General features: G+C 41.2%; 1 protein-coding gene across 31 annotated transcripts in view; it reads left to right on the plus strand.

Moving 5' to 3' along the window:
• MACF1 (microtubule actin crosslinking factor 1) overlaps positions 1-25,204 on the plus strand; it is a 337,337-nt gene that overhangs the window by 270,893 nt on the left and 41,240 nt on the right. For 23 of the 31 annotated variants that reach the window (XM_045064242.1, XM_045064247.1, XM_045064244.1 and 20 more), the window contains 12 exons: positions 11,110-11,271; positions 11,463-11,633; positions 12,266-12,432; positions 16,386-16,545; positions 16,905-17,231; positions 18,199-18,283; positions 18,793-19,034; positions 19,727-19,933; positions 21,691-21,810; positions 22,450-22,557; positions 23,640-23,858; positions 24,840-25,043. In XM_045064242.1, coding sequence (XP_044920177.1) covers positions 11,110-11,271; positions 11,463-11,633; positions 12,266-12,432; positions 16,386-16,545; positions 16,905-17,231; positions 18,199-18,283; positions 18,793-19,034; positions 19,727-19,933; positions 21,691-21,810; positions 22,450-22,557; positions 23,640-23,858; positions 24,840-25,043 — 2,172 coding nt within the window. The remainder of the gene's footprint in view (positions 1-11,109; positions 11,272-11,462; positions 11,634-12,265; positions 12,433-16,385; positions 16,546-16,904; positions 17,232-18,198; positions 18,284-18,792; positions 19,035-19,726; positions 19,934-21,690; positions 21,811-22,449; positions 22,558-23,639; positions 23,859-24,839; positions 25,044-25,204) is intronic. The other 8 variants (XM_045064254.1, XM_045064256.1, XM_013045642.2 and 5 more) reach the window with 2 other exon arrangements.

Genomic DNA, 25,204 nt, shown 5'->3' on the forward strand with positions numbered 1-25,204 from the left:
AGGAATATCCGCCGACCAGCCCAGTTCAAATGCAAACACCCGAACTAGGGAGGACGAATGGCTAATTCAGACCAGCTGGACTCTCCAGAACTGGAACTGAGGATAAGATGAAAGGAATTCTTAGGAGCTTGGGCTATACTTGAAGACTGAGGAGGCTGTGCCATTGTTATTAAAGGACACAATTGGTATAACGCTTCTTCCAACTCTGGGTGAGAAGTGAGTCGAACTAGATTCTGAATAAGACTTGTCAATATCAAATGGGGTTTTTTGTTGTTTTTTACTGACTGAATTAGAGCAGTGCTCTTAAAAGACACATACTCAAAAGAAGCCATACAAGGAATTATTTTATGGTTGTTGACTAAATTATACCACTTAACTGTCTGCAGCTATGAGACTGTTAGCCTGTGAGGAAAAAGCTGTTTCTCTTAGAGCTCCTCCCAGTATGGTTTCAGAGTTGGACTTACAGAATTTTCTGGAGGGCAGATCCAATTGGTGGTCCCCAGTTGTGAACATGTAAAAGGATTTTTAACTTATGCAGAATGCATTTTTGGATAACCGGTGAAAAACTTTTAAAAGGTTGATATTTCATCTTGATTGAAAAAGTATGGGTAAGCCACTCAGCAGGCCAGACTGTTTAAGGCAGAACCCCACTTGCCTGGGGAAAGGAGAGGAAGAGGATGGCTATATAGAGGATTGTTATGTTCCACAGCGATCTATATATGATACAATGAGGATAAATGAACAAATTGACCAGGGGTCAAAGCTCAACCAGACATCAAAAAGCACCATGGAAAAGATGGAAGGAAGTACTATATCCAGCAACGGTACATTAGGAGCAGCATCTAATGTTTTTGAATCTAGAGCCCCAGAAGGCAAAAAGCTAGATGAGAGAATAATATTTGATGCACTAAAGTTAAGCAGTGATGTACAGAAGTCAGCACCTGTGCCACCCAGAAGGCGACCAAATGCAGAACGCAAAGACAATGTTAACAGGAGATCGTGGAAGTCCTTCATGCCACCCAATTTCCCAGAATTTGCAGAAAGGATAGAAGCTTCTCTCAGTGAGGTTTCAGAAGCTGGTGCTTCAAATCCTTCCTTGCAAGAGAAGAAGGAATCCAGTTCTGCATTAACAGAAAGTTCTGGTCATTTGAACCACCGGGAACCTCAGTCAGGGTCAGTAACTCTGGAGCATGTGTCCAAATCCATAGATACTCCAGAAGCGCAGGATGTGAAAAATTTAAGCGGCGAGTGCCAGGACTTCAGATCGCAGCCACACAGTGAGCGCTCTCCCTGTGAATTCCAGCCTCTAGAATCAGAAGCTACAGCAGCAAGTGGTAACACAGATGTAATTCAGGAACACAGATTCTCAAGTGCAACCTGGCCCAGAGCCATGAAAAGTTTAGCTAAGGGAGGCTTCAGCGAGAAGCAGCACCCCCTTGGGGACGCAGCCTGCACTGTGGAAATGCCACCTCTCTCCCCTTGCCTGAGTGAAGAGCTGCTGGATCCAGAATTGCATGTTCTCATAACTCCCAGCCTGAGAGAGAAAACAGAGTCTGAGCTAAAGTTTGAGGAGGATGAGCGATGGATCATGATGGAGGCTGAAGAGGAGTGGGAGGAAGAGAAACTGTCAGAAAGAGGAAAGATTTTTCTAACGGCAGATGAGAAAAAGAACAGCCTGGCTGATATTTTTGAAGAAAGGGAACAAGCAAACACTGTAGCAGTGGCAGAGGATGGGGCAGATTGCTCAGCTGCTGTCTTGAGAACTTTTGACCACCTAGCTCTTGGTCAGATTTGTTGGTCTGATGATCTACAGTCAGCTAAGAACCATTCAGCTTCTGTTCTCGAAGATACACCTCTGGGTTACAGTTGTGTTCTCACAGGCGCAAGTGCTGTAGGGGAGCTGACAAGCAGAACTGTTCAGGGGCTGGAGGGTCTGGTTTCCGACCTAGAATGTACTATTGGTCCTGTTGATTCAGAGCAGCTCTCTGACACAGATTCGGTGCAGATGTTTCTCGAACTTGAAAAGGAGTGTTTATGTGAAGAAGGAGTAACTCCTCTAGCTGAGCTGGAGAGTCAAGCCTCTTCTGAAGGGCTGGCCCCATCCCAGGATGAAGAAAATGCACTTGCAATTAGTCATTTTCCAGGGGCTGCCTTAGGAGAAGAACACTTAGGCCTTTTAAATGTAAGGGTAAAAGACTCTGATACTGGACTGGATTGTGAATATTTTAATGCCCTGGATTCTTCTCAGGTGCCTAATGTTGTGGAACTTATTGTCTACTCTGACACCAGGAGAGGAGACACTTCCACGGTTAGTGAGGAGGAGCGTGAAAAAGTGCCTTCTAGCCCCGAGACTGCAGGGGAATTTAAGTTCAGACAGCCAGCTGATCTGGAGTCGCTGGAAAAGCTGGACCCAGGAAGACAGCCCAACTCTGATCACAGGGCTTCCCAGGAAGATGACTTACCAGGCTTTGTAGCTGAGCTGGCCAAAGAAAATGGCAGTTTGTCCCAGGTAGACTGCAGTCACTCTGAGGGGAATGTTGAAGAGTGTGTCAGGAGGGTCCCCCTCAGTTTTGCTTTTAGCTATGAACTAACAGATGTTACCTCAGGACCTGAAGTAGAGGTGTTCTCATGTGATTCACATTTACTAACAGATGAGATTCACTTGGAAAGTGAGACAGGAGCTATTAATCAAGAAACTAACATTCTGACTTCCTCGGGAAATGTGGATGCTTGTGAATTGTCCAAGGAGAAAGTTTGTGATGAGGATGGGGAGGGCCAAGAGCTGGGTTACCCTGCCAAGCTTTTGGAGGACCAAGCCCCAGCGCATTTTCACAGAGCCTTCCCAGAGCAGATTTTCCAGGATCTCCAGAGGAAGTCCGCAGAGTCAGATACTCTGAATTTGCCTCTGCTGCTTGGTGGACAGAGACATAGCAGAGATGGAGTGGAAGTTATAAACCATACAGAGCCCACGCTGGATGTGATGTCATTGGAGGGCGAGGAGACAGAAATGAGAGATACAGAATCATTACTGAGTATTCTTCTGGAGGAACAAGTTACCAAGGCTAGTAGTACGGAACCAGCTTTGGAGGGATGGATAACCCTCCCACAAAAGCCTGCTGCAGCTGCTGCAGTGCCCACTACGGAAGATGCCCTAGATGCTGCAGTGCTCGTCCCAGAGGAGGACGTCCCGGTTGCTGCAGCACCTGTCCCAGAGAGAGCTGCTGTAGCTGCTGCAGTGCCTTTCCCAGAGGCAGACGTACCAGTTGCTTCGGTGGCCGCCATCGAGGCACATGTCCCAGTTGCTTCAGTGGTCGCTGGAGAGAAGGCTATCCTGGCTGCTGCCCCAGCTGTTGCAGTGCCTGCTTCTGAAGGGACTGTTGCAGTTGCTGCAGTGGCCATCATGGAGGAGGATGCAGCAGCTGTTGCAGAGCCCTCCCCAGGGGGGACTGCTTCAGCTGCTGCAGGGCCCACCACAAGGGATGACATCCCAGAGGGATCTGTAACCCCAGCTGCTGCAGTGCCCACCCCGGAGGAGCCTATCCCCCCAGCTGTTAGAGCACCCACCCCAGAGGACCCTACAGCCCCAGGTGTTAGAGAGCCCACCCCAGAGGAGCCTATCCTCCCAGCTGTTAGAGTGCCCACCCCAGAGGAGCCTGCAGCCCCAGCTGTTAGAGCACACACCCCGGAGGAGCCTATGCCCCCAGCTGTTAGAGCACACACCCCAGAGGAGCCTATCCCCCCAACTCTTAGAGCACCCACCCCAGAGGAGCCTATCCCCCCAGCTGTTAGAGAGCCCACCCCAGAGGAGCCTATAGCCCCAGCTGTTAGAGCACACACCCCGGAGAAGCATATCGCCCCAGCTGATAGAGTGCCTGCTATGGAGGAAGTGTTCCCTGCTGATGTACCCTTCCTGGGAGATACTGCCCACACTGATTCAGTGCCTATGTCAGAAGAAGGAACTCCTGTTCTAGAGGAGGCTTCCCCCACTAATATGTGGATCAAGGAGGACCTTGATTCCCCAGCATTTGGAATAAAAGAGGTGACTGGCACAGTGCTGCATGGGAAAGTGCCTCTGGCTACAACTGATGGATTAAATTCAAATGAGGTAATTGTTGCTCATTTCGTTGGGAAAGGATCTGGGGAGTAAAGTGATATTTGCAAGTTCTCTCTGACTTAACAGTGATCAAAAAAGACACAGACAGTCCTTTCTTTGGTTCTCTTTGGGGCACTGGGCTTTTCTGGTCTTTCTATTGCAATTATGGGGAAAATATGTCTTATTTGGTGAAAAACTTGACAATTCGTACTCTTTTTTTTTTGGTTCGGTGATAAACCAAGCCCAAAGAAAACAGGGATGTAAATAGTTGTTGGTTTACATTTTGGAAAAGGTTATTATCAGGAAAGGGTGATTCTGCTTTTGAAAATGGCAGTGACCATGTTCTGTCCTAAATCTGCTCTTTAATAGGTGATGTCAGCACTGAGGTTGGGTCTCAGAGAGAGAACTGGGATACTTCTTTGCACTTGGCCAGTTAGTTAGATGTCCTGAATCTCCAGTTTGTTAATTTATTAAGGCAAAATCCTGTGAGGATAATGAAATAACCCATGGAAAACACCAAGTGTGTAAAATTTCAGTCACTATCGATACTCTCTCCATTTCTCTTCCACAGAGCTGTGTTGGTTAGTTGAAAGAATTCATAAGAACAGGCTGGGCGAAAGCAATATCTAGAAGTGTGAATAGCAGCTTTTTAATACAAATGTGTGTTTCTTAAAGCCAGAATAAGGTATAATAATGTTTATGAAAAGAGATTTTAGCCATCTCGTCAAACGTAGTATCCTGAAGCAAGTCACTCTTTTTTTCCTGGACCTCTTGTTTCCTAATCCATATAATAAGGGAATTAGATTAAATGTCCTCCTGCCTCTCTCGTAACTCCAAGATTCTGAGATTCTTAATGTTAGAGAATGGAATGTGTTAGGAAACTGATGGGAACCGTGTTCACATCCTTGAGCACTCCTAGTCAAAGACATTTAAGATTGGCTACTTTCTACAGTTCACTGCCCCAGTGTCATTTGGTCAGTGATAGGGAATGAAGCTGGTAGAAGTTTCATCTAATACAGTCGGGGATTACTGAGTACAGAGGTGGTTTTGATTTTATACCATCCCTAAGGCCCATAACAGTGCCTTCCTTGTGGTATGCATTCAGTGTTGACTGATGGAGTGCGTATCAGTCTCCTGAATATCCGTGGTTGCTACAGAGAGATGGGTTCTCACATCCACCTCATGCCAGAGCCTTTCTGGGAAGCCTTCTTGGCTAGAGCACCAGTTAAACCTGAAGCTACCAGCAATGAAAAGTCATTTTGATTACAGGCCACAAGCTTCCAACTTAGCTGTAGGTCCTATAGCTGAGTGGTGGTGGTGGTGGTGTCACCTTGGGCTTCACCAGATATTCACCAATATTTTGATATTTTGTAATGTAGCATCCCATCAAGCTATAATGTATCACCTTTCAGATTGGGGAATGATTCCATTTTCTGAGTCTTACTGAACTTGGGAGTGACACTGGGATCCCAGAAGTCACAGCCATTTTTGATTATACAGAACATTTTTAGTATAAAGCCTGCAGCATAATCAATGAAATATAGGGATTAAATTTGTAAGGAGCTTATCAAATCTGCATAAAGAAAAAATTCAGAGGAATCCCTAATATCAGTCTCAGATCTGTTTCTTCATCTATAAAATTAATAAATGGCACTAGGTAATTTCTGAGGATCCCTTCAGCTATAGGAGGTAATCATTTTATGAAATACTACCTGATAAAATGGCAGGAGAAGGCAGTGGCGGGTTGCAGGGTTGTCCATCATCTTTGAAGTGTGGTTACATTATGGAATATCTGGAGGTAAGCTGATGTCTGCATTTGTGGACAAAAAAAGAAATCTAAGACATTGCCACAGCCAGGACGTTAACCAATAAGAAGGTAGAGAGGCTATTTTGGAAATATTTATTGAAACAAAATATGTATCATTATAGAGGTAACATGAGTGTACAGATTTTCCTAAACTGGTAAAATATTATTGAGAGAAAAAGTTTTTCCAAGATGAGAGCTGTATGGATTTCATTTATTCCCAGAGGGTTCCTAGAGGCAACTGAAGCTGTTGTTTTAATACATAAACACTTAGAACTCAGCAAGTGATCATACCTGAAATGCAATTTAGATTTTGTTTGTCTGTGCATATGCAAATACACACATGTATACATGATTAAAATAGATATAAATTTTCTCTTTTTTTTCAAGATTTTTATTAGAGAGCACATGCACTTGCTCATAAGCATATGGAGTGGAGTGGGCAGAGGGAGAAGCGGACTCCCTGCTGAGCAGGGAACCTGGACACTGGGGACATGGGCACCATCCCAGGACCCTAGGATCATGGCCTGAGCCAAAGGCAGCCACTTAACCGACTGGGCCACCCAGGTGGCCTGATATAAATTTTCTAATAGCATTAGTGAGCAATTGATAGAAGAACCAAAATGCTAGAACTTAATCTGCTATCCCTTTAGTGGGATCCTAGGCCCACTGAGAGAACAATCTGTGGTTATTTAAACCCTCTTCTCTTTTGCAGACTTCCTCAGTCTTATTTCCAGACACTAGTTCAACGGAAGACAAAAAATCTTTTGTATAAAATTAGGGGTTCTATAAAATTCAAAATTTATAAGAAAGTCTTTTAAAGCAAAAATTGGGGAGCCCTACAATCTTAGCTCAGTGTTTGAATGCTCAACTGATCAGCAGAACCTTCCTAAATTTGTTTGCCTTGCCTAATACCATTTCTATTAAAGTATTCATTCATTCACTGGATAAATAGTTATTGCATACCTACTCTGTGCCAGGTATTGGGGCTCCTGCAGTGAATAAGATTGGCATAGTCCTTGCCCTTGTGGAACTTACATTGTATTAGCAGAGGCAGATATTAAGCAAAGAGGACACAAATATAGGAGCACCTGGCTGGCTCAGAAGACCATGTGACTTTTTTTTTTTTTAAGGATTTATTTATTTCAGAGGGAGAGAGAATCTCAAGCACACACCATGCTGTTTGTGGAGCCCCACACAGGGCTCAATCCTATGATCATGAGAGTCAAAACCAAGAAAGAAAGAAGGATTTTAATGATTTCATTTACATTTTATTTTTTTTAATTTATATTTTTAGAAGGTTTTATTTATTTATTTGACAGAGCACAAGCAGGGGGAGAGGCAGGCAGAGGGAGGAGCAGGCTCCCTGCTGAGCAAGGAGCCTGATGCGGGACTTGATCCCAGGACTCTGGGATCATGACCTGAGCCAAAGGCAGCCACTTAACCAACTGAGCCACCCAGGCGCCCCTCATTTACATTTTTAAAACATTACTCTCAGCCTAACAATAGAGAAAACCACCCTACCTAGACAGTAAACATTCTCAACACTGGCTGGAGTTTATAAATCTGAGGTTTATTTTGACTTACATTTTATTAATTTGTCTTGGGATTGGCATGAGATAGAGAAAACACTGAATGGTTTGCAAAAAAAAAAAAAATCAAAACAAACACACATACACGAAGAAATCACACTGGCTGCTATATGTGGAGTGCATTAACAGGGATTAAGGACAGAGTAGCGAGGCTGCTAGGTTATTGCAGTTGTCTAGGTGGCTTGGACTAGAGAGGCATCAGTGGATTTGAAGACCAGTTGGTTAGACTCAAGATATATTTTGGAGGCAGAATCAATAAGACCTGATAATGACTTTATGTAGGGAGAGAAGGAGAAGAAAAGGGAATTCTCAAGGTTGGCTTCTAGGTTCTAGTTTGTACAACTGAGTGGATTGGAGCAGTAGTAAATTATTGATTTAGGGAAGAACAGGTTTCGGGGAAGAGGAAAGGAGGAGGTACTGTCCAGTTGTGGAATGGTTAGGTTTTTGAGGTACCCATGATTCATTTGTATGGCAATATTAAGAAAATATTTGGATGTACAGATGCGCACATATGTATTTGTACACACATACACAAACACATACCATAAACATCATGGTTAATATTTAAAACCACAGGAATAGATAGAATTGCCAAGAAGAGAACCCAAGACTGATGTCTTCCCCTGACCCCCACTTCCCAAAGATGAACATTTGGAGGTCTAGAAGAGGAGGGAGAGAGCAAAGGAGATAAAAATGGATCAGGCAGGATGAAAACTGGGAGAATGTTGTATTAACAAAGACTAAAGTGTTTTAAGGGGTGCCTGGGTGGCTCAGTTGGTTAGGCAACTGCCTTCGGCCCAGGTCATGATCCTGGAGTCCTGGGATCGAGTCCCACATTGGGCTCCCAGCTCCACAGGGAGTCTGACCTCTCCCCTTTCATGCTCTCTCTCTTACCGTCTCTCAAATAAATAAAATCTTAAAAAAAAAAAAAAAGAAAAGAAAAAGTTCTTTTTTTTTTTTTTAAGACTTTATTCATTCATTTGACAGAGAGAGAGGGGGAAGCAGGCTCACTGCTGAGCAGAGAGCCCGATCGATCCCAGGACCCTGAGATCATGACCTGAGCCGAAAGCGGAGGTTTAACACACTGAGCCACCCAGGCGCCCTGAAGAAGAAGTTCTTTAGGGGGTTTCTGGTTGGCTCAGTGGGTTACGCCTCCGCATTTGGCTCAGGTCATGATCTCAGGGTCTTGGGATTGAGCCTTGCTTCAAGATCTCTGCTCCCCACTCTCTCTGCCTGCCTCTCTGCCTCCTTGTGATCTCTGTCAAGAAAATAGTAAATAAATCTTTAAAAAAAAAAAAAAAAAGAAAACTCTTTGGGAAATTTTCTGTTTTATGTCCCAGTTGCATCTTACACTCTTGCAATAATTTTTAGTAGTGTTTTGCTCTGGGAAATGTCTGCCAGCTCTGGTTGGTTAATAACATGGCACAGCCCCATTGAAATATTGAGGAGTAGGAATTTTAATGCATCTGAAAGCACTGATTTTGCAGAACAGCTTTATTTGGGAGTTGAGAGAAGGGAGCAAGTGTTTTCAAATGTACTTTCTATAACATTCTGTTCACTTGTGTTCAAAGTAAATATTTAGATAGTGTTTATTTAGAAGTACTATCATAGATTCTCAAACTTCTGGACAAAAGATGAGACATATACCCATTCCCTGTCAACTCAATCCATGGAATGGAGGTTGGGGAACAAAAGAAGGAATCTCTAATGCTTCCATAGGAAATGTTCATTGACAAAGTAAATGCAGATTTTTTAAAAGAATTACCTCTGTTATATGAAAGAGATTACTAAGTTATTTGAATATATTTTACTTTTCTGTGTCATGTATATCACTAGCCAGTAGAGTTTCTTGCCAAGATGGAGATATTCCCTATCTGTACTGCCCAGTACAACAGGCACTTAACCACATACAGCTGTTGACCTCACAAAATGTGGCTTAGTGTGGTTGAGGAACTGAATTTTAGTTAAATAGCCTCATATTGGACAGCACAGAAGGAATTTAAATGTTAAGTATGACACAAGATTTGCTTACTGGATAAAAGTGGGCTCTTCAGTGTGAACTTGATGTCTTCCCCCCTCACCTTTGGTTTTCTTTCTTTGCCTTTCCAATCCCCACACCCTACCACCACCACCATTTTGTTGTACCTAAGCAACTTAAAACATTGGAGTTGTTTTTTTTACCCCCTCTGCTTTGATTTTCCTGCAGTGAAAACATCTTTAGTAGAAAATGGAATCATAGCACTTGCTTTTTCCGGGAATCATGTTGTTGGGGCAACAGTCATTTTTAGCTGAACTGCCTTGTAGTGTTGCCTAACAAAATATGGTGTAATCAAATTATAGTATAAAATGAAGCTCCCTGGTAATTACCTTTGAAACCTTCCTTTTTTAGTGTTCCCTGGGGCTTTTCCTCCCTGGTGAGTCACTTATCCAGCCATAGCCCATTCTCTCAAGAATCCATTTCCTAATCCAAGTGTAATCTGTAGTTTTATATAGGCCAAAATTAATCCTAACCCGAGTTTATGTTTTTCTTTTACATTTTTGTTTTCTTCCATTTTTTGTCCTTCTTTGGCTTTAGTTGACTCACCTGTGTCACTGAAACTGAAGGAACATTTTATAGAAGAAAAGAGAATGGCAATAGATCCAGATTGGATCTATAAAATCTGTGGAATGTGGCTGATTTTATCCTCTGATAATTGATAATTGAGAGAAGTCTGATCTTTGAGATAATTATCTGTTTCATTCTTTTCCTTAATACTATTAATGTGTCAAAGTATCATTTTCTTTTGACTCTGTTTCTTTTCTGAGTCATAATGGAGCTTAAGAACTTCAGTAGAAAGAAACATGCATTGTTGTTACACTCCTTCACATTGTTTTAAAATTCCATTGTTTAATGATGAACATGGATATTCAGTATTATAATTTTAAGAATGCTTTATGTATATCTGCATCTTAGAGTATGTGTCTGAAGTTGGTGAGGACATTTCCCAGTATTACTGGCCCATTTCCCTTTGTAATCTCAGAAATACTGCTCCAAGATTATTAGCGGTGTGTGGTCTGTGGCCCTAGACCAGAATGGAATTAAATGACCACAGGGGGATTAAACTATGAGTTTGGCATTTCTCACAACATTAATAATGTTTTGGCTAATTGAGTTATTGCTCCTAGTCAAAGAAGAGCATTGCCTGTATCAGTGGTATGTTAAAGCTGTTCCCCAAGGTATTTTTAATCTTAAATACTGGTCATTTGATATTCTTCCCTTTTAGGATTGGTATACATTGGTATACATCACACTTTTATGGTATCTTGCTTCTCTATTCCCTATAGCTTTTTGCATTAAAAATTAAGCAAGCAGAAACAAACCAACCAACCACGAGTCATTGGCTAAAAGACCTAAGTAGTGCCATAACTCTCTGTAATTACTTGTCCGTAGGAGGATGTACTGAAATATGAAACCACATGTTTCTTTGATAGTTCCCTGTACAGATGGCTTGTTTTTTCTCTTTGTTTTTTCTTGCCCCTCTTTTGTTAAATATAAAGCTCCCAAGAATGACCAGTCATTGTGTGGTGTAGAGGGTCTGATTGCTGCCTTTAGATTAAATCTTTGACTTGCAATTATCTAGATGTTTCAGAAAGAACAGGTGGATCCCCTTCAAATGAAGCTACAGCAGGTGAATGGACTCGGCCAGGGGTTGATTCAGAGTGCGGGGAAAAACTGTGACGTGCAGGGTTTGGAACATGACATGGAGGAGATCAATGCTCGATGGAACACGCTGAACAAAAAGGCGAGTGGCCAGTGGGGGGTAACTAGTGCCCTGGGAATGGGGAGCTTAGAAAAGGCACATCTCAAGCTGAGGTTTCCCTGCAATCTGAATGCAAATACAAATTTAGCAGTTGCAATCTGGAGTTGGGGGGGCGGCAATCATTTAAAAAGCTCTCTCCTTTCTCCTAACGAGGCCCCACATCTGTGATACAGGTTGCACAAAGGATTGCACAACTGCAGGAGGCTTTGTTGCATTGTGGGAAGTTTCAAGATGCCTTGGAGCCGTTGCTCAGCTGGTTGGCCGACACTGAGGAGCTCATAGCCAATCAGAAGCCTCCATCTGCCGAGTATAAAGTGGTGAAAGCACAGATCCAAGAACAGAAGGTAAGCAAGAATGTTGGGAGGGTGAACTGGAAACAGCCGTGGGGAGTGGCAGACAACACATGTGCTTAAGAGTTCAGGAGCATATTCCAGAGTTTTAGGAGAATCCTGACCTACTTTGTGTGATCATGAAAAGAAAAATGAAAACTGATTTGCCTCATCTTACTTAATCAACCAGCTTCCTATGGCACATACTGGACCAAACAGTTGTCTGCATTTGTGTTTTCACTCAGAGCTCTGTCTTATGAGGTTTTTAGGGTCAGCAGTATTCTAAATAACACAGTATATCATGTGTAAATAAGTTTCTGTCTATGTTTTTTGTTGGCTTAATTTCCATTTCAGTGCATTTTTCTCCTGGTTCAAAATAAGTTCCCTGTTAGTCACATAGTGACCATCACTCCTCCATTTAAAAACCAAAGTAAGCATATGAGAAGTCCATCCAGGGGTAGCAACTTTGCCACCTCTTGTGTTTTTGCCTCAGGTTGGAAAAAAGCCACCACTACTCGATCCAGTTTAGGATTTGGTGGGATGGGGCTTGGGGATCTTTTGTTTGTTTGTATTTTCTTCCTTATTTCAGATTGTAAAGTGACCTTGTGTTACCACTCTTCATTCTCCTTAAACATTATGTGCTCTAGTTGCTCCAGCGGCTCCTCGATGATCGGAAGGCCACAGTAGATATGCTTCAAGCGGAAGGAGGCAGAATAGCCCAGTCAGCTGAGCTGGCTGATCGGGAGAAAATCACTGGACAGTTGGAGGGTCTTGAAAGTAGGTGGACTGGACTACTCAGCAAGGCAGCAGCCAGGTAAGGCCAAAGGGGTTTTGAGGAATGGGTCAGAGAACGTGTTTTGCCCAGTTTTTGACTTGCTATCCTTAAGGTGCTCTAAAAGGTCCTGGATGAGTCATAGAGTGTTTGGGCAGGTATGTCATGGCCTTTTATCTTGAAGGAGAATAAGTTTTTGGAGGTGATCCTCATAATCACAGTCACTCTCAGGAAATAAGTCTCAGCTACTCCAGGAATTTCTGAGAGCTGGAAGACTCATTGCTCTGTGTTTTTGTTCTGCTGAGATATATTCGTGGTTCCAAACCGACAGACACTGACGCCTGCAATCCAGCCAAGTTATTTTCTGAGTTTTTGAGACAGATTTTTTTCCCCTTCATATTTATAAGTAATATTTTTGATACTTGGAATTGAAATTTATCATGTTTCTTTTCTGATTGCTTATCCCAATATTAGATGTTTTTGCATCTAGGATCTAGTCTGTGATTCTCTTAAATAAATGGACATTCAAGAGATGCATGAACAATCTTCAGTAAGTGGCCAAAAGACAGGCGGCATACTTTTCTCCTTCAAGGAAGTGCTTTCTCCTTCTGTAGCTATGTACCCAACATTATTTAAGCTTAGTATGTCGCCTGAATGTCTTTTATCTTATATTGTCCCCAGTTTTAAAAAATAAATGTTAGTTAGTTAAATCTGTATGAGAGTAGTGTAGATGATCATTTATGATTCTTTCAGTTTTCTAGGTAGCCAGTGGCAGTGGTCAGCTAACTAGCTCTTCAGTCTCCTTATTTCCACTGGCCCACAGTGTGCTTGTTTTCTTACTTATCTGGGTTGCAAAGTATTGTTGACCATATTAGTGGGAGAAACAAAAATGAAAGAACTCAACCTAATTTTTTAAGTTATGCTTATTTTTATTTCTAGATTGTACTGCTTTTTTTCTTTGCTTTCTCCATTTCCATTAATAGTGCCATTAACCTTCCAGTTACCAGGCTTCAAAACTTAACTCCATTTTTTATCCTTTCTCCCCTGCTCCTTTGTGTTCCCACATCTATTAGAATGCTAAATTCTGTCCATTTTACTTCCATAGTGTCTGCCCTGTTCATTCATTTCTCTAATTCTTGCTCAGTTCCTGACTTGGGCTAGTCTACTTGAGGTAGTTCCCCAAACTAACTCATCACTAGTCACTTAATCACTCAATTACCGCTTAACCCTCCGACTTCCCCTTTGCCTTGCTCAGAAATTTAATGACTCCCTGTTGCTTATGAAATAAAATCTAAACTCTTTAACCCAACATTGGAAGCCCTCAGCTATTTGGGCCTAGTCTACATTTCTTAGTCTCTGCTCTTCTCACTCCTTATATTATAGGTGAAGTATGCCATATTCTTCAGTATCTTCTGTCACTTCCTAATTCTGTGTCTTTCCTGATGGGGTTGCGTCTTCCATGAAATACCTGTGTTTATCTTCTCCTTTTCTATGAAGTTTTCTTTGTTCCCCAAGCATGGAATACCTCCATCTTCCTCTTAACTGCTGTAATTCTTTATTTTTACCTTTATCATTATTTTATGTACTTAATCTCTAAACTTTCACATTCCCAAATCCAGAGATAAGTCAGAAAGACACAAAAATCAGGGATAATTTTTTTCATTTTATACACACACACACACACACACACACACACACGTATATACATATGTGCGTATATATATAATTTTTAAGATTATGTGCTTTAGTTATAGTAATTGAAGATGTGTTTTGAAGGCTTGCACAAACAGATTATTCCATAGTTGATATTGACATTTAAAAATAGCACTTAGAGCCTAACAATTCACAAACCTGTACCCCTGGGGCAAATAATACATTATATGTTAATAAAAATAATTAATAAAAAAAATAGCAGGGCGCCTGGGTGGCTCAGTGTGTTAAGCCTCTGCCTTTGGCTCAGGTCATGATCTCAGGGTCCTGGGATCGAGCCCTGCATCAGGCTCTCTGCTCAGCAGGAAGCCTGCTTCCTCCTCTCTCTGCTTGACTCTCTCTGCCTACTTGTGATCTCTGTATGTCAAATTAAAAAAAAAAGCATTTAGAGGGGCGTTTGGCTGGCTCAGTCAATAGTGCATATGACCCCTGACCTCGGGATTGTCAGTTTGAGCCCCACATTGAGTGTAAAGTTTACTTAAAAAATAAATAGAGCAGCTTCATATTCTTCAACATTAAAACATTAGTAATAATAAAAATTGGGGCACCTGTGTGGTTCAGTCCCTTGAACATCCAACTCTTGATTTCAACTCAGGTCATGATCTCAGGGTTGTGGGATTAAGCCCCACTTTGGGCTGTCTGCGCAGCAGGGAGTCTCCTTGGGATTCTCTCTCTCCCTCCCCCTCTGCCTATCTGTTTACTGTGCACCTGCTCTTTCTCTCTCTCTTTCAAATAAATAAAATCTTTAAAAAAGAAACAAGAAGTTTATTTTTAAAAATTGAAATTAAAACAGTATTTAGCAATACATTTTTCTTTATATTTAAACATAATTGGGTTTCCAGATCATTAAAATGGTAAGCCTTTATATTTATTTTTATTTTATTTTTTTTTTTTTTAAGATTTATTTATTTATTTATTTGTCAGAGAGAGTGAGCGAGAGCTAGCATAGGCAGACAGAGTGGAAGGCAGAGTCAGAGGGAGAAGCAGGCTCCCTGCGGAGGGAAAGGAGCCGGATGTGGGACTCGATCCCAGGACGCCGGGATCATGACCTGAGCCGAAGGCAGCTGCTTAACCAACTGAGCCACCCAGGCATCCCAGCCTTTATATTTAAATAATTTTTTTATTAAAATAAATTTGCGGGTGCCTGTGTGGCTGAGTTGGTTAAATGTCTGACTCTTGATTTTAGTTCAGGACGTGATCCAGGATCCTGAGATCAAGCCCCACATGAGACTTTGTGCTCAGCATGGATTCTCCTTGTCCCTCTGTCTCTGCAGCTCCCACCCATGCCCCGTATGCACACCTATATTCTCTTGCTCTCTCTCAAATAAAGAAAATAAATTTGTCCAGGGTACACAGCATAGGACCTGGTACACATCCTGTTCAGTAAAGGTTTATTGAACTAAAGTGCATCATATACTTCCAGGCCTTTTCAAATGACACAGCCTTTAGTCTGTTCTTAATGATTCAAAGACATAATTATGACCTTATATTTTAATCTGTGGGCTAATCCAGTTCTGTAGTTGTTTATCTTTCACATTCCTATCAGACTCCCCCTCCCCTGTGTAATTTTTAATCTATAGGATACTTGAAATCTAAGCTTATTTAGTATGGATGTTATATTAAATGAGATTTGAGATTCCAAGTGAGCTGTGAAGTCTATAATCTTTTGACTGCCATGTGTGTTGGCAAATTCAGCTAGTCTGAGGTCATTTTTTTTGCCTTAGATCTGGATTCAAAGTTGTTCTGGTGCTCGAAATCATTGGAATGAGGGAGATGGTGAAGGAGTTCTAGTTCATAGTCTGCCTTTGCTCCTCACATGCTCGCTTTTCTTAACTCAGCAGTGAAGGTAGCAGTGACAGGGAGAGAGAAATGAAAACTGGTAATTTTTTTGACTCCGTTAAAACTTGATTTTGGTTTCACCTTTAGATGATGCATGTGCTACATCCCCTAAGAGAAAGAACATTAGAAAGTCTGATCCAAATCTTTATTGCATTGTTACTATTCATTGGGTGAACTAGACAAATCTTTCTTTAAGCCTTCAGGGTCAGTTTTCTCTTTTGTAATAGTGAGATAATAATTCCGCCTATCTTACAGGGTGATGATAGAACCAAAATAAGGGAATGTTTATGGCAAGCCTTTAAAACCACAAAGTACTATGTATATACATTCTGTTTACTATTGATACTTAAAATGTACCCGCTAAAGATTGGTATTTCACTGAACGTAGTACTATTAGTCTTAATGTGAATTTTTGCCTGAGCAGTTTGTTCTATATATTTGTGTAGGCAAAAACAACTGGAAGATATCCTGGTTCTGGCCAAACAATTCCATGAGACAGCTGAACCTATTTCTGACTTCTTATCTGTCACAGAGAAAAAACTCGCTAACTCAGAACCTGTTGGCACTCAGACTGCCAAAATACAGCAACAGATCACCCGGCACAAGGTAGGGAGAGGCTGTGGCAAATGAAAACACAGCACTGCAGTCAGAAAGCCTAGAAATTAACTGCCTGTAGCAGTCTAGAAGATATGTTTGGCCGGGGGAGGGATGTTTGGGGGGGTGTTAAAGTTTAATTTGAAATATGGTCAGATTATCCATGGGAATAGTCACATCCTTGTAAAAATAACAATAGCCTACCATCAGGAAAAAACAGCTTTTATTCTCACTTTTTATATTATTTTTGCCTTTCAGTAGGTGAACTTTTTATATTATTTAATTTATTGTATCATTTGTTATTCATTGTTTCATGTTTACTTTTCATTTATTCTGTTTCTGTTATTCATTTTTTCCATCTGGATTTCCAGGCTCTGGAGGAAGAAATAGAAAGCCATGCAACAGATGTGCACCAGGCAGTCAGAATTGGGCATTCCCTCTCCTCCCTGACATGCTCTGCAGAGCAGGGCATGCTGTCAGAAAAGCTAGACTCCTTGCAGGCCCGATACAGTGAGATTCAAGACTGGGGCTGTCGAAAAGCAGCCCTGCTTGAACAAGCACTGTGTAATGCTAGACTGTTCGGGGAGGATGAGGTGGAGGTGCTCAACTGGCTGGCTGAGGTTGAGGACAAGCTCAGTTCAGTGTTCGTAAAGGATTACAGACAGGATGTCCTGCAGAAACAGCATGCTGACCACCTGGTATTCACATTTTCCATTTTTATCAGTCATGTTATGAAGTTATTTTGTAATTTTGATTCATGTTTCTCTTCATTTCTTTTCTCTTTTTCATTCCAAACATTTTAATTCCAAACAATTTAATTTTATACATAAGCACGTAGTTATAGACTTGTTGCTAAGGACTGATCTATTCTTAGATGAGCCCATGGAAATACTTACCCTTAAACTGAATCAGTAACTCTGAAAGATCCAGAGTACAGTCAGGGGCCATCCCATCTCCAACTCATGTTTTACATCATTAGGTCAGGTGTCACTCAGTTTCTATCTGAGCGGTTTTATCAAAGAGAATGTAATTTAACAAAGCCAAATACCTAAACATTTCCCAAGGTTTGACCACATAGCTGTAACTTCTGAAATTTTTTCTAGGTTTATATGCTCAAATTCCAGGGATTGTCATCTTAATAGAAAAAAAAAATTGTTCTTTTCATCTAATTTTTATGAAATTTCATAGTAAAAATAGACAAAGCAGTTGTTTTGCTGTTGTTGTTGTTAATGACCTAAAATTCTGCTTCATTGACTTCAGATATTGAGAATTTTTAAGCAGGATCCTGATTGAAGTCAGCCTGTTCTTGCTGACTTTCTTCTCTTGAACTTCCTGAGTCTTGGTTTTGGACATAGTAGACATTTTTGCTGAATTCTACTTCCTTCTTTCTTGGGCTCAGGTTTGGTACCAGTGTATTGGTAAAACTGATTTAATTCTACATCTCTCCCTATCCTGTACAGGGGAGAACTTGCCTATAAGTATCAGATTTAATTTTTCTGAGTACTTAGTGGCATAACCAAAGAGATAATGAAAGAACCAAATATCCAATGTGTAAACTAACCTGGTATTTGTCTCTTTACTTTAAACTTGGTCTCTTAAAGGTTTCGCCTTTCTTTCCCTTTGTTATGCCATAGTTTTAAGATTAATGCTGTTCTTTCCTTTCAGGCTTTAAATGAAGAAATCATTAATAGAAAGAAGAATGTAGATCAAGCTATTAAAAATGGTCAGGCTCTGCTAAAACAAACCACAGGTACTTGGAAAGTGCATCTCTTGCCTCTCTGTAGTCACTCAATCACATCTCCCAGGAAATAAGCACCCGGCACTAGCCACTTCTCTTTGTATATAGGAGAAGCTTATATTCACTGATTGTATTACCGTGTGATCCTGGAGACTGGCAGCATGGGGTCCTATTTCCTATTACCTTGTTGTCTCACGTTTGTTTGTACATGATGGCTCTCCCTACCTTCCAGTATGTGTAAGGCCAGCAATCATGGAATGGTGCTGGGAACATCTAGAAACACCTGCAGCTGAATTCAGACCTTAATAATCTCAGAAATAGCTTCTTTTATCAATTAGAAGGTTAATTTCCCACCTCTCTTAGTGTGGAATGGTAGGTGAAATTGCTACCATAGGGAGAGAGCATCTATAAAATTCAAGCTCTACATTGAAGAAAGGGGGATTAAAGAGACTTCCTGGTCCCTGGAAGGAGAGTCCCTCATTTCCTCTTAAATATAAATGACTGCACGCTGTCCCCCACAGGTGAAGAAGTATTGCTTATCCAAGAGAAACTGGATGGAATCAAGACTCGCTATGCAGACATCACGGTCACTAGCTCCAAGGCCCTTAGAACTTTGGAGCAAGCCCGGCAGCTGGCCACCAAGTTCCAGTCTACTTATGAGGAACTGACTGGGTGGCTAAGGGAGGTGGAGGAGGAGCTAGCAGCTAGTGGAGGACAGTCTCCCACAGGGGAGCAGATACCCCAGTTTCAACAAAGACAGAAGGTGAGCTGTCATGTCACACAGTAAAGGGGAAAAAAATTTACTCTTAAAATCCTTAAGTTCGGATTTTTAAGTTTTGTCGCCAGCTGTCTCTACCTTAAATCTAAACCAAAAAGTTCTGCCTCCTTTGTTTCTTGTTTGCTCAAGGACAGTAAGATCTGACATAAAGGCGGACTTATTAAGACTATTTGCTGTGGTCTGAAGCGGGGGGGGTGGGGGACTGAATCACAGATCCCAGGGAAGTTTGCTTTACAGGGTAACATTTAAAAAAACTTACTTCTGTAACTCATTCTCTGGAGAGTGCTTCATAGTTATATTTGTTTTTCCTGCAGGATCTAGTACAGTTCTAGATGTGCAGAAATACTGTGTAGGTACTTATTGAGTTAAATGCCTGTGTTTAAAGAATTATTTTATCATTTCTACTGAAGTAGGGAGAAAAAAAGAAAGAGACACTCTTTGTTTTACCCAGAGACAGTCTAGCCAAAGAAGTGTTGCAGACAGTTCTAAGCAGCAGCTAAGCCTAAAGTCAGGCTGTGGAATGACTGAAAAATCTGAGACAAGAAAAAAAATAAGTGGAGGAAGGAGGTCAGAGCCCTGCTGGGATGTGTGGTAGAGATAGCACTTTCCACCCAGCACAGCTGCTAATGTGCTTAATTTAGCAAGGAATGGCCTGAAAACTTTTTTTCCCTCCTTAGGAATTAAAGAAGGAGGTCATGGAGCACAGGCTGGTGTTGGACACAGTGAATGAAGTGAGCCGTGCTCTCTTAGAGCTGGTGCCATGGAGAGCCAGAGAAGGGCTGGATAAACTTGTATCTGATGCCAACGAACAGTACAAGTTGGTCAGTGACACTGTGGGACAAAGGGTGGATGAAATTGATGCTGCTATTCAGAGATCACAACAGGTAATGTTTATAAACACCTCTGCATTAATATTTTAGACAGCAGTGATATATATATATATATATATAAAGTATTAAACTATGACCCACATAAATACAGGCTCAGGAATAGGAATAATGAGATAAAGCAAAATCTGATGTAACAAATTATTTCAGTGATGGGAAGTGATTGGATAAAGGTATGTGAGAGTGGATCTTAGTTTGACCGAAAATATTTTACCCTTTTTGAGAAGACAGGAATTTGTGGTAGAGTCCCTCTTCTCAGCTACTGCCCCATTAAGAGGCAGATTCTCATAGAAGTAGATAATATCTAGGATCAAGAGGTCTAAATACATCCCAGTCTTAGTTTGACATAATCAACTGTTTTAGCATTAGCTGGGGGAAGAGGGGAAGGAACCAAGAACTATAATTACTATCAAATATGCTAACCAAAATAGCAGAGCCATCCAAGATAGAACCTTCCCAGTAAACACAGGTGTCATATTTCCCTCAATTTTTTTTTCCTTCCTGCTTTTGGGAAAAAGTTATTTGCTTTCCTTTGTAGCTGGATGTGTACCTATTAATGTATCATGGTGCAAAGTAAATACAACATGATTTCGTGGGTTCAGTGATGAGCAAAATCTTTGTGAACCACATAAAAGTTTGCTGTGATTTCAGGTGTGTCCCCGTGTCTTTATTGATATCCCTAATCTTGGCCAAATATTTCAGTGTGAAATTTATCATGCTTGGGAGGAGTTTATTTTCCTCTTTAAAAAGATAGTAGGTAGGTTGGCAAAATTGAAGAAGAGAAGAAATTGGGGGACCCTCATTAAACGGCAATCACATAGAACATGTTCTTCATTTTTCTTAGTTTCTGCATGACCCTTTAAAAGTTGGGTGTTCTCCTGGGTTCTTAACACTTCCGCCAAGCAAGTACTTCCTAGTTAACTTGACTCAACTGTCTGCTGCCATTTTTATTTTTTTTATTTTTTTATTTTTATTTATTTTTTTTTTTAAAGATTTTATTTATTTATTTGACAGACAGAGATGACAAGTAGGCAGAGAGGCAGGCAGAGAGAGAGAGAAAGGGAAGCAGGCTCCCTGTGGAGCAGAGAGCCCGATGCGGGGCTCGATCCCAGGACGCTGAGATCATGACCTGAGCCGAAGGCAGCGGCTTAACCCACTGAGCCATCCAGGCGCCCCTCTGCTGCCATTTTTAGTGATATATTTAAACATATGACAAAAGTACTCTTCAGTGTATGGGTAGGGTTTTAAGAGTGTCAGTTTTCATTGTTGTTTCTAGCTATAGGACCACTAACTGGGTTTTGTTAACTTCTTTCTAAAGAAGTTGAAATAGGATCGACTCACATTTTTTGAAGTATAATCCATTCAAAATTTTTTTAATATTTTATTTTATTTATTTGACACAGAGAGATACAGTGAGAGAGGGAACACAAGCAGGGGGAGTGGGAGAGGGAGAAGCAGGCTTCCCGCTGAGCAGGGAGCCTGATGCGGGGCTAGATCCCAGGACCCTGGGATCAGGACCTGAGACGAAGGCAGACACTTAGTGAATGAGCCACCCAGGCGCCCCTAATCCATTCCAAGTTGTCTGCATCTTGATTTATGATTTTAGGAACTTCTCCCCTAGTTTTGTCTTTACTTTGTAATATAAACCATATTAGTGAAAATCCAGGCCTTTCTGTGTTAAAGAAATTCTAATTATAAGGAGATGGACTATTGTTATATGTAATTGGCTCATTTTCCTTTAATATGTCTATTAGTATGAGCAAGCTGCTGATGCAGAACTAGCTTGGGTTGCTGAAACAAAACGAAAACTGACGGCCCTGGGTCCAATTCGCCTGGAACAAGACCAGACCACAGCTCAGCTGCAGGTGCAGAAGGTAAGTGTAACACAGATGTACCCAGATGTGCCCTGAGTGAGTAGAATCTTCACCAGCTTAGAGTGACTACAGGAGAGTTTCTTTTTTTTTTTTTAAAGATTTTATTTATTTATTTGACAGAGAGAGATTACAAATAGGTAAAGAGGCAGGCAGAGAGAGAGAGGGAAGCAGGCTCCCCACTGAGCAGAGAGCCCGATGTGGGACTCGATCCCAGGACCCCGAGATCATGACCTGAGCCGAAAGCAGCGGCTTAACCCACTGAGCCACCCAGGTGCCCTACAGGAGAGTTTCTGACTATCCCAGGTAGAATAATGCAATTTCATGATGCTGGATAGAGATTAAAAATATTTAAGAACAGGAAGAGATTCTTTGCTTTGTGAAAAGGGAGCAAGAGGCCCATTAATTCAGGAAAGAATAGTTATCAGTTTTCTGGATGATTTTTAGGAGAGATGATACTTTTATAAGCTGTTAAAAGATAAGCACTAAAGATGTATAGATAGGCAAAGTGTCAGACTTAATAGAAGAGTTTTGATGTGGCTTCATCAGAGCAAGGAGTTTTTCATAGACTTTTGTCTAACATTTCGGCAACAGGCTTGGGGTCCTTTTACTTCATGATCTAACTCTAGTTCACTTTCAAAGGCTTTCTCCATTGACATCATTCGACACAAAGATTCAATGGATGAACTCTTCAGTCATCGTGGTGAAATCTTTGGCACATGTGGGGAGGAGCAAAAAGCTGTATTACAGGTGAATTGCATTTATTTATTCACCATGTTCTTTCTTGACCATGATGCATCAGTGCAGTTATTAACTGATAGTTAAGGTTTTTTCTTCTCTGTCACAGTAATGGTAATAAAGTGCAGCTTGATGTTCTGGGGGCCGGGGGGTTCACATCCCTAACCCTGTGTGTGCAGATGTCCAAACAGTCCTACTTTGTGATAGGAAATATACTGCAAATCCATTTTCTTTATAACAGAGGAATTGCTTCTTTAGTCCGTAAGGATCTTTTAGTTGCCTTTCAAAGTATCTATAATGGATTTTTCAGAACCATATGCAGATATTCTTTCTTCAGGTCCTTCTAAATGATCAGACCAGTTTCGTTTATTTTTGTAAAGGTTATGGTTACACTGCTTCCTCAGAAATACTCATAAATCGAGCTACTTGCTTTAAATGTATGAAGCATAAGTGTTGGGTTTATGGAGACGTTTTTCTTTTTTTTTTTAATAATTTTTTATTTTTTATAAACATATATTTTTATCCCCAGGGGTACAGGTCTGTGAATCACCAGGTTTACACACTTCACAGCACTCACCAAAGCACATACCCTCCCCAAAGACCATAATCCCACCCCCTTCTCCCAAACCCCCTCCCCCCAGCAACCCTCAGTTTGTTTTGTGAGATTAAGAGTCACTTATGGTTTGTGGAGACGTTTTTCTCAAAGGAAGAGAGCCAAGTAAAACTCGATGGGCAGAGGGTCCATCACAGGCCTGAGTTGTTCTGTCTTGAACTGACTCACCATAATTAGGCTGTGTCTGAAGTTGTGTGTCTTCACTAAAAGGTTAATGCTGTGTTGTGCTTGCTCTGTTTGACTGTCTTTGAAACTACTTTCATATGTTAAAAAGTTTAGAAACAATATATATGTGATAGGAAAAAATAGAAAATTCAGGTAAGTATAAGGAAAATATAAATCACTTGTAATTTTTTTCAATCCATTTCTAAGCATTAAAAACTAAAGAAATCCTTTGGTTTTTAATGTGTGATATACACCTACATTTTTCCTTAAAAGAAGGGTTCGTAGAGTAATAAATGTTATACTTTGTTATTCATAGGAAAAGACAGAATCTCTAATACAGCAGTACGAAGCCATTAGTCTGCTCAATTCAGAGCGTTACACCCGCCTCGAGCGGGCCCAAGTCTTGGTCAACCAGTTTTGGGAAACTTATGAGGAGCTCAGCCCCTGGATTGAGGAAACCCGGGCACTGATAACACAGTTACCTCCTCCAGCCATTGATCATGAGCAGCTCAGGCAGCAGCAGGAGGAGATGAGGGTAAGGAGCATGCTGGCTTTTATTTCATTGCAGAACTGAACATGGGCTCCACAATTTATTTGAAAACAGCATGTTTATCAGTGCCTACTGGGTTATAAGTACTGTGTTATGAAGTTAATTCTTAATCCGTTAACATTTCTTTGCATAATACAAATGCATACCTGAATTCTTTCCCTGGTCCTTAATATGAATGCATTAAAGAAAAGCATGGAGATGTCAGAGCCCTGAGCATTGCAGAAGTGAAGAACTAAGTGAGCATCAAGGAAATTCTTCATCTTCCCAGCCGCAGTGGGATGTTGTGGGATGGGTGTGGCTGGGTGGCTTTTTCCATTTGGTTTGGCCCCAGTTGGAGTGGGAGCCATGAAGGAAGGGCAGAGAACATTTGTGGCATGTCCTTTAGGGAAGGAGGGGAATCTGTAGACACTTAATGCTGTTACCATTAAAGATGGTTTTTAATGTTTCTTTTATTTGTGGTTAATGGCTTGTGCTTATTCCTTTCTCTGTGTTCCTGTACATGGAAGGATATAAACTGGAAGGAACCAGTAATAAAGTCAAGGAGTAGTTGGATTACTCTAAATGTTGCCATTTGTGCCTTGTCTTGCTTAGTGTCTCTCAGTTTGGGGAGGGAGACAGGTATTTAACCATGTAAATTATAATATAGTACACAGACGTATTTATATGTACAGAAGAGGGGGGTTAAACTTGCATCAATGGGAGGGTTGTGGGGAGTAAGAGAGGACGTGTTTAGGAAGGCTTCCCGAGTGATGGGACATCTGATGGCTTTTGAAAATTAGGAGGATTATGTAGTATTAGAACCCAAGACTTAGATGTTTGTCTGTTCTTTCATAAATGGTGAGATGCTGGTACTTGCTGGTTTTTAGCAGTTCACTTTGTTCCTCTCAAAGTTTATATGAGCTCCAATCAAAATATTTAAGCAAATAAATTGATATAAAAATGCTCACTTTATTTTTTTTTACATAGCAACTCAGGGAATCCATTGCTGAACACAAACCCCATATCGATAAACTGCTAAAGATAGGCCCACAGCTAAAGGAGTTAAACCCTGAGGAGGGGGAAATGGTTGAAGAAAAATACCAGAAAGCAGAAAACCTGTATGCCCAAATAAAAGAGGAGGTGCGCCAGCGGGCACTGGCCCTGGATGAGGCTGTTTCCCAGTCGGCTCAGGTATGTGTGTCTTAAACTCATGATCCCTTCAACACTGTCCTTTAGTCTAAGCAGGAGGTCTGTGTGTCAGGTATGCCCCTGTGGTCTTGAATGTCTAGTCCAGCATGCTGACAGTACATCATCAGTAGTCCAGGAACCTTTGCCTGTCTCTATTTTCGTTC

Source organism: Mustela putorius, unplaced genomic scaffold (assembly GCF_011764305.1).
Source record: "Mustela putorius furo isolate JIRA1106 unplaced genomic scaffold, ASM1176430v1.1 tig00003853_pilon_pilon_pilon, whole genome shotgun sequence".
In the NCBI taxonomy this organism is placed as follows: Eukaryota; Metazoa; Chordata; class Mammalia; order Carnivora; family Mustelidae; genus Mustela; species Mustela putorius.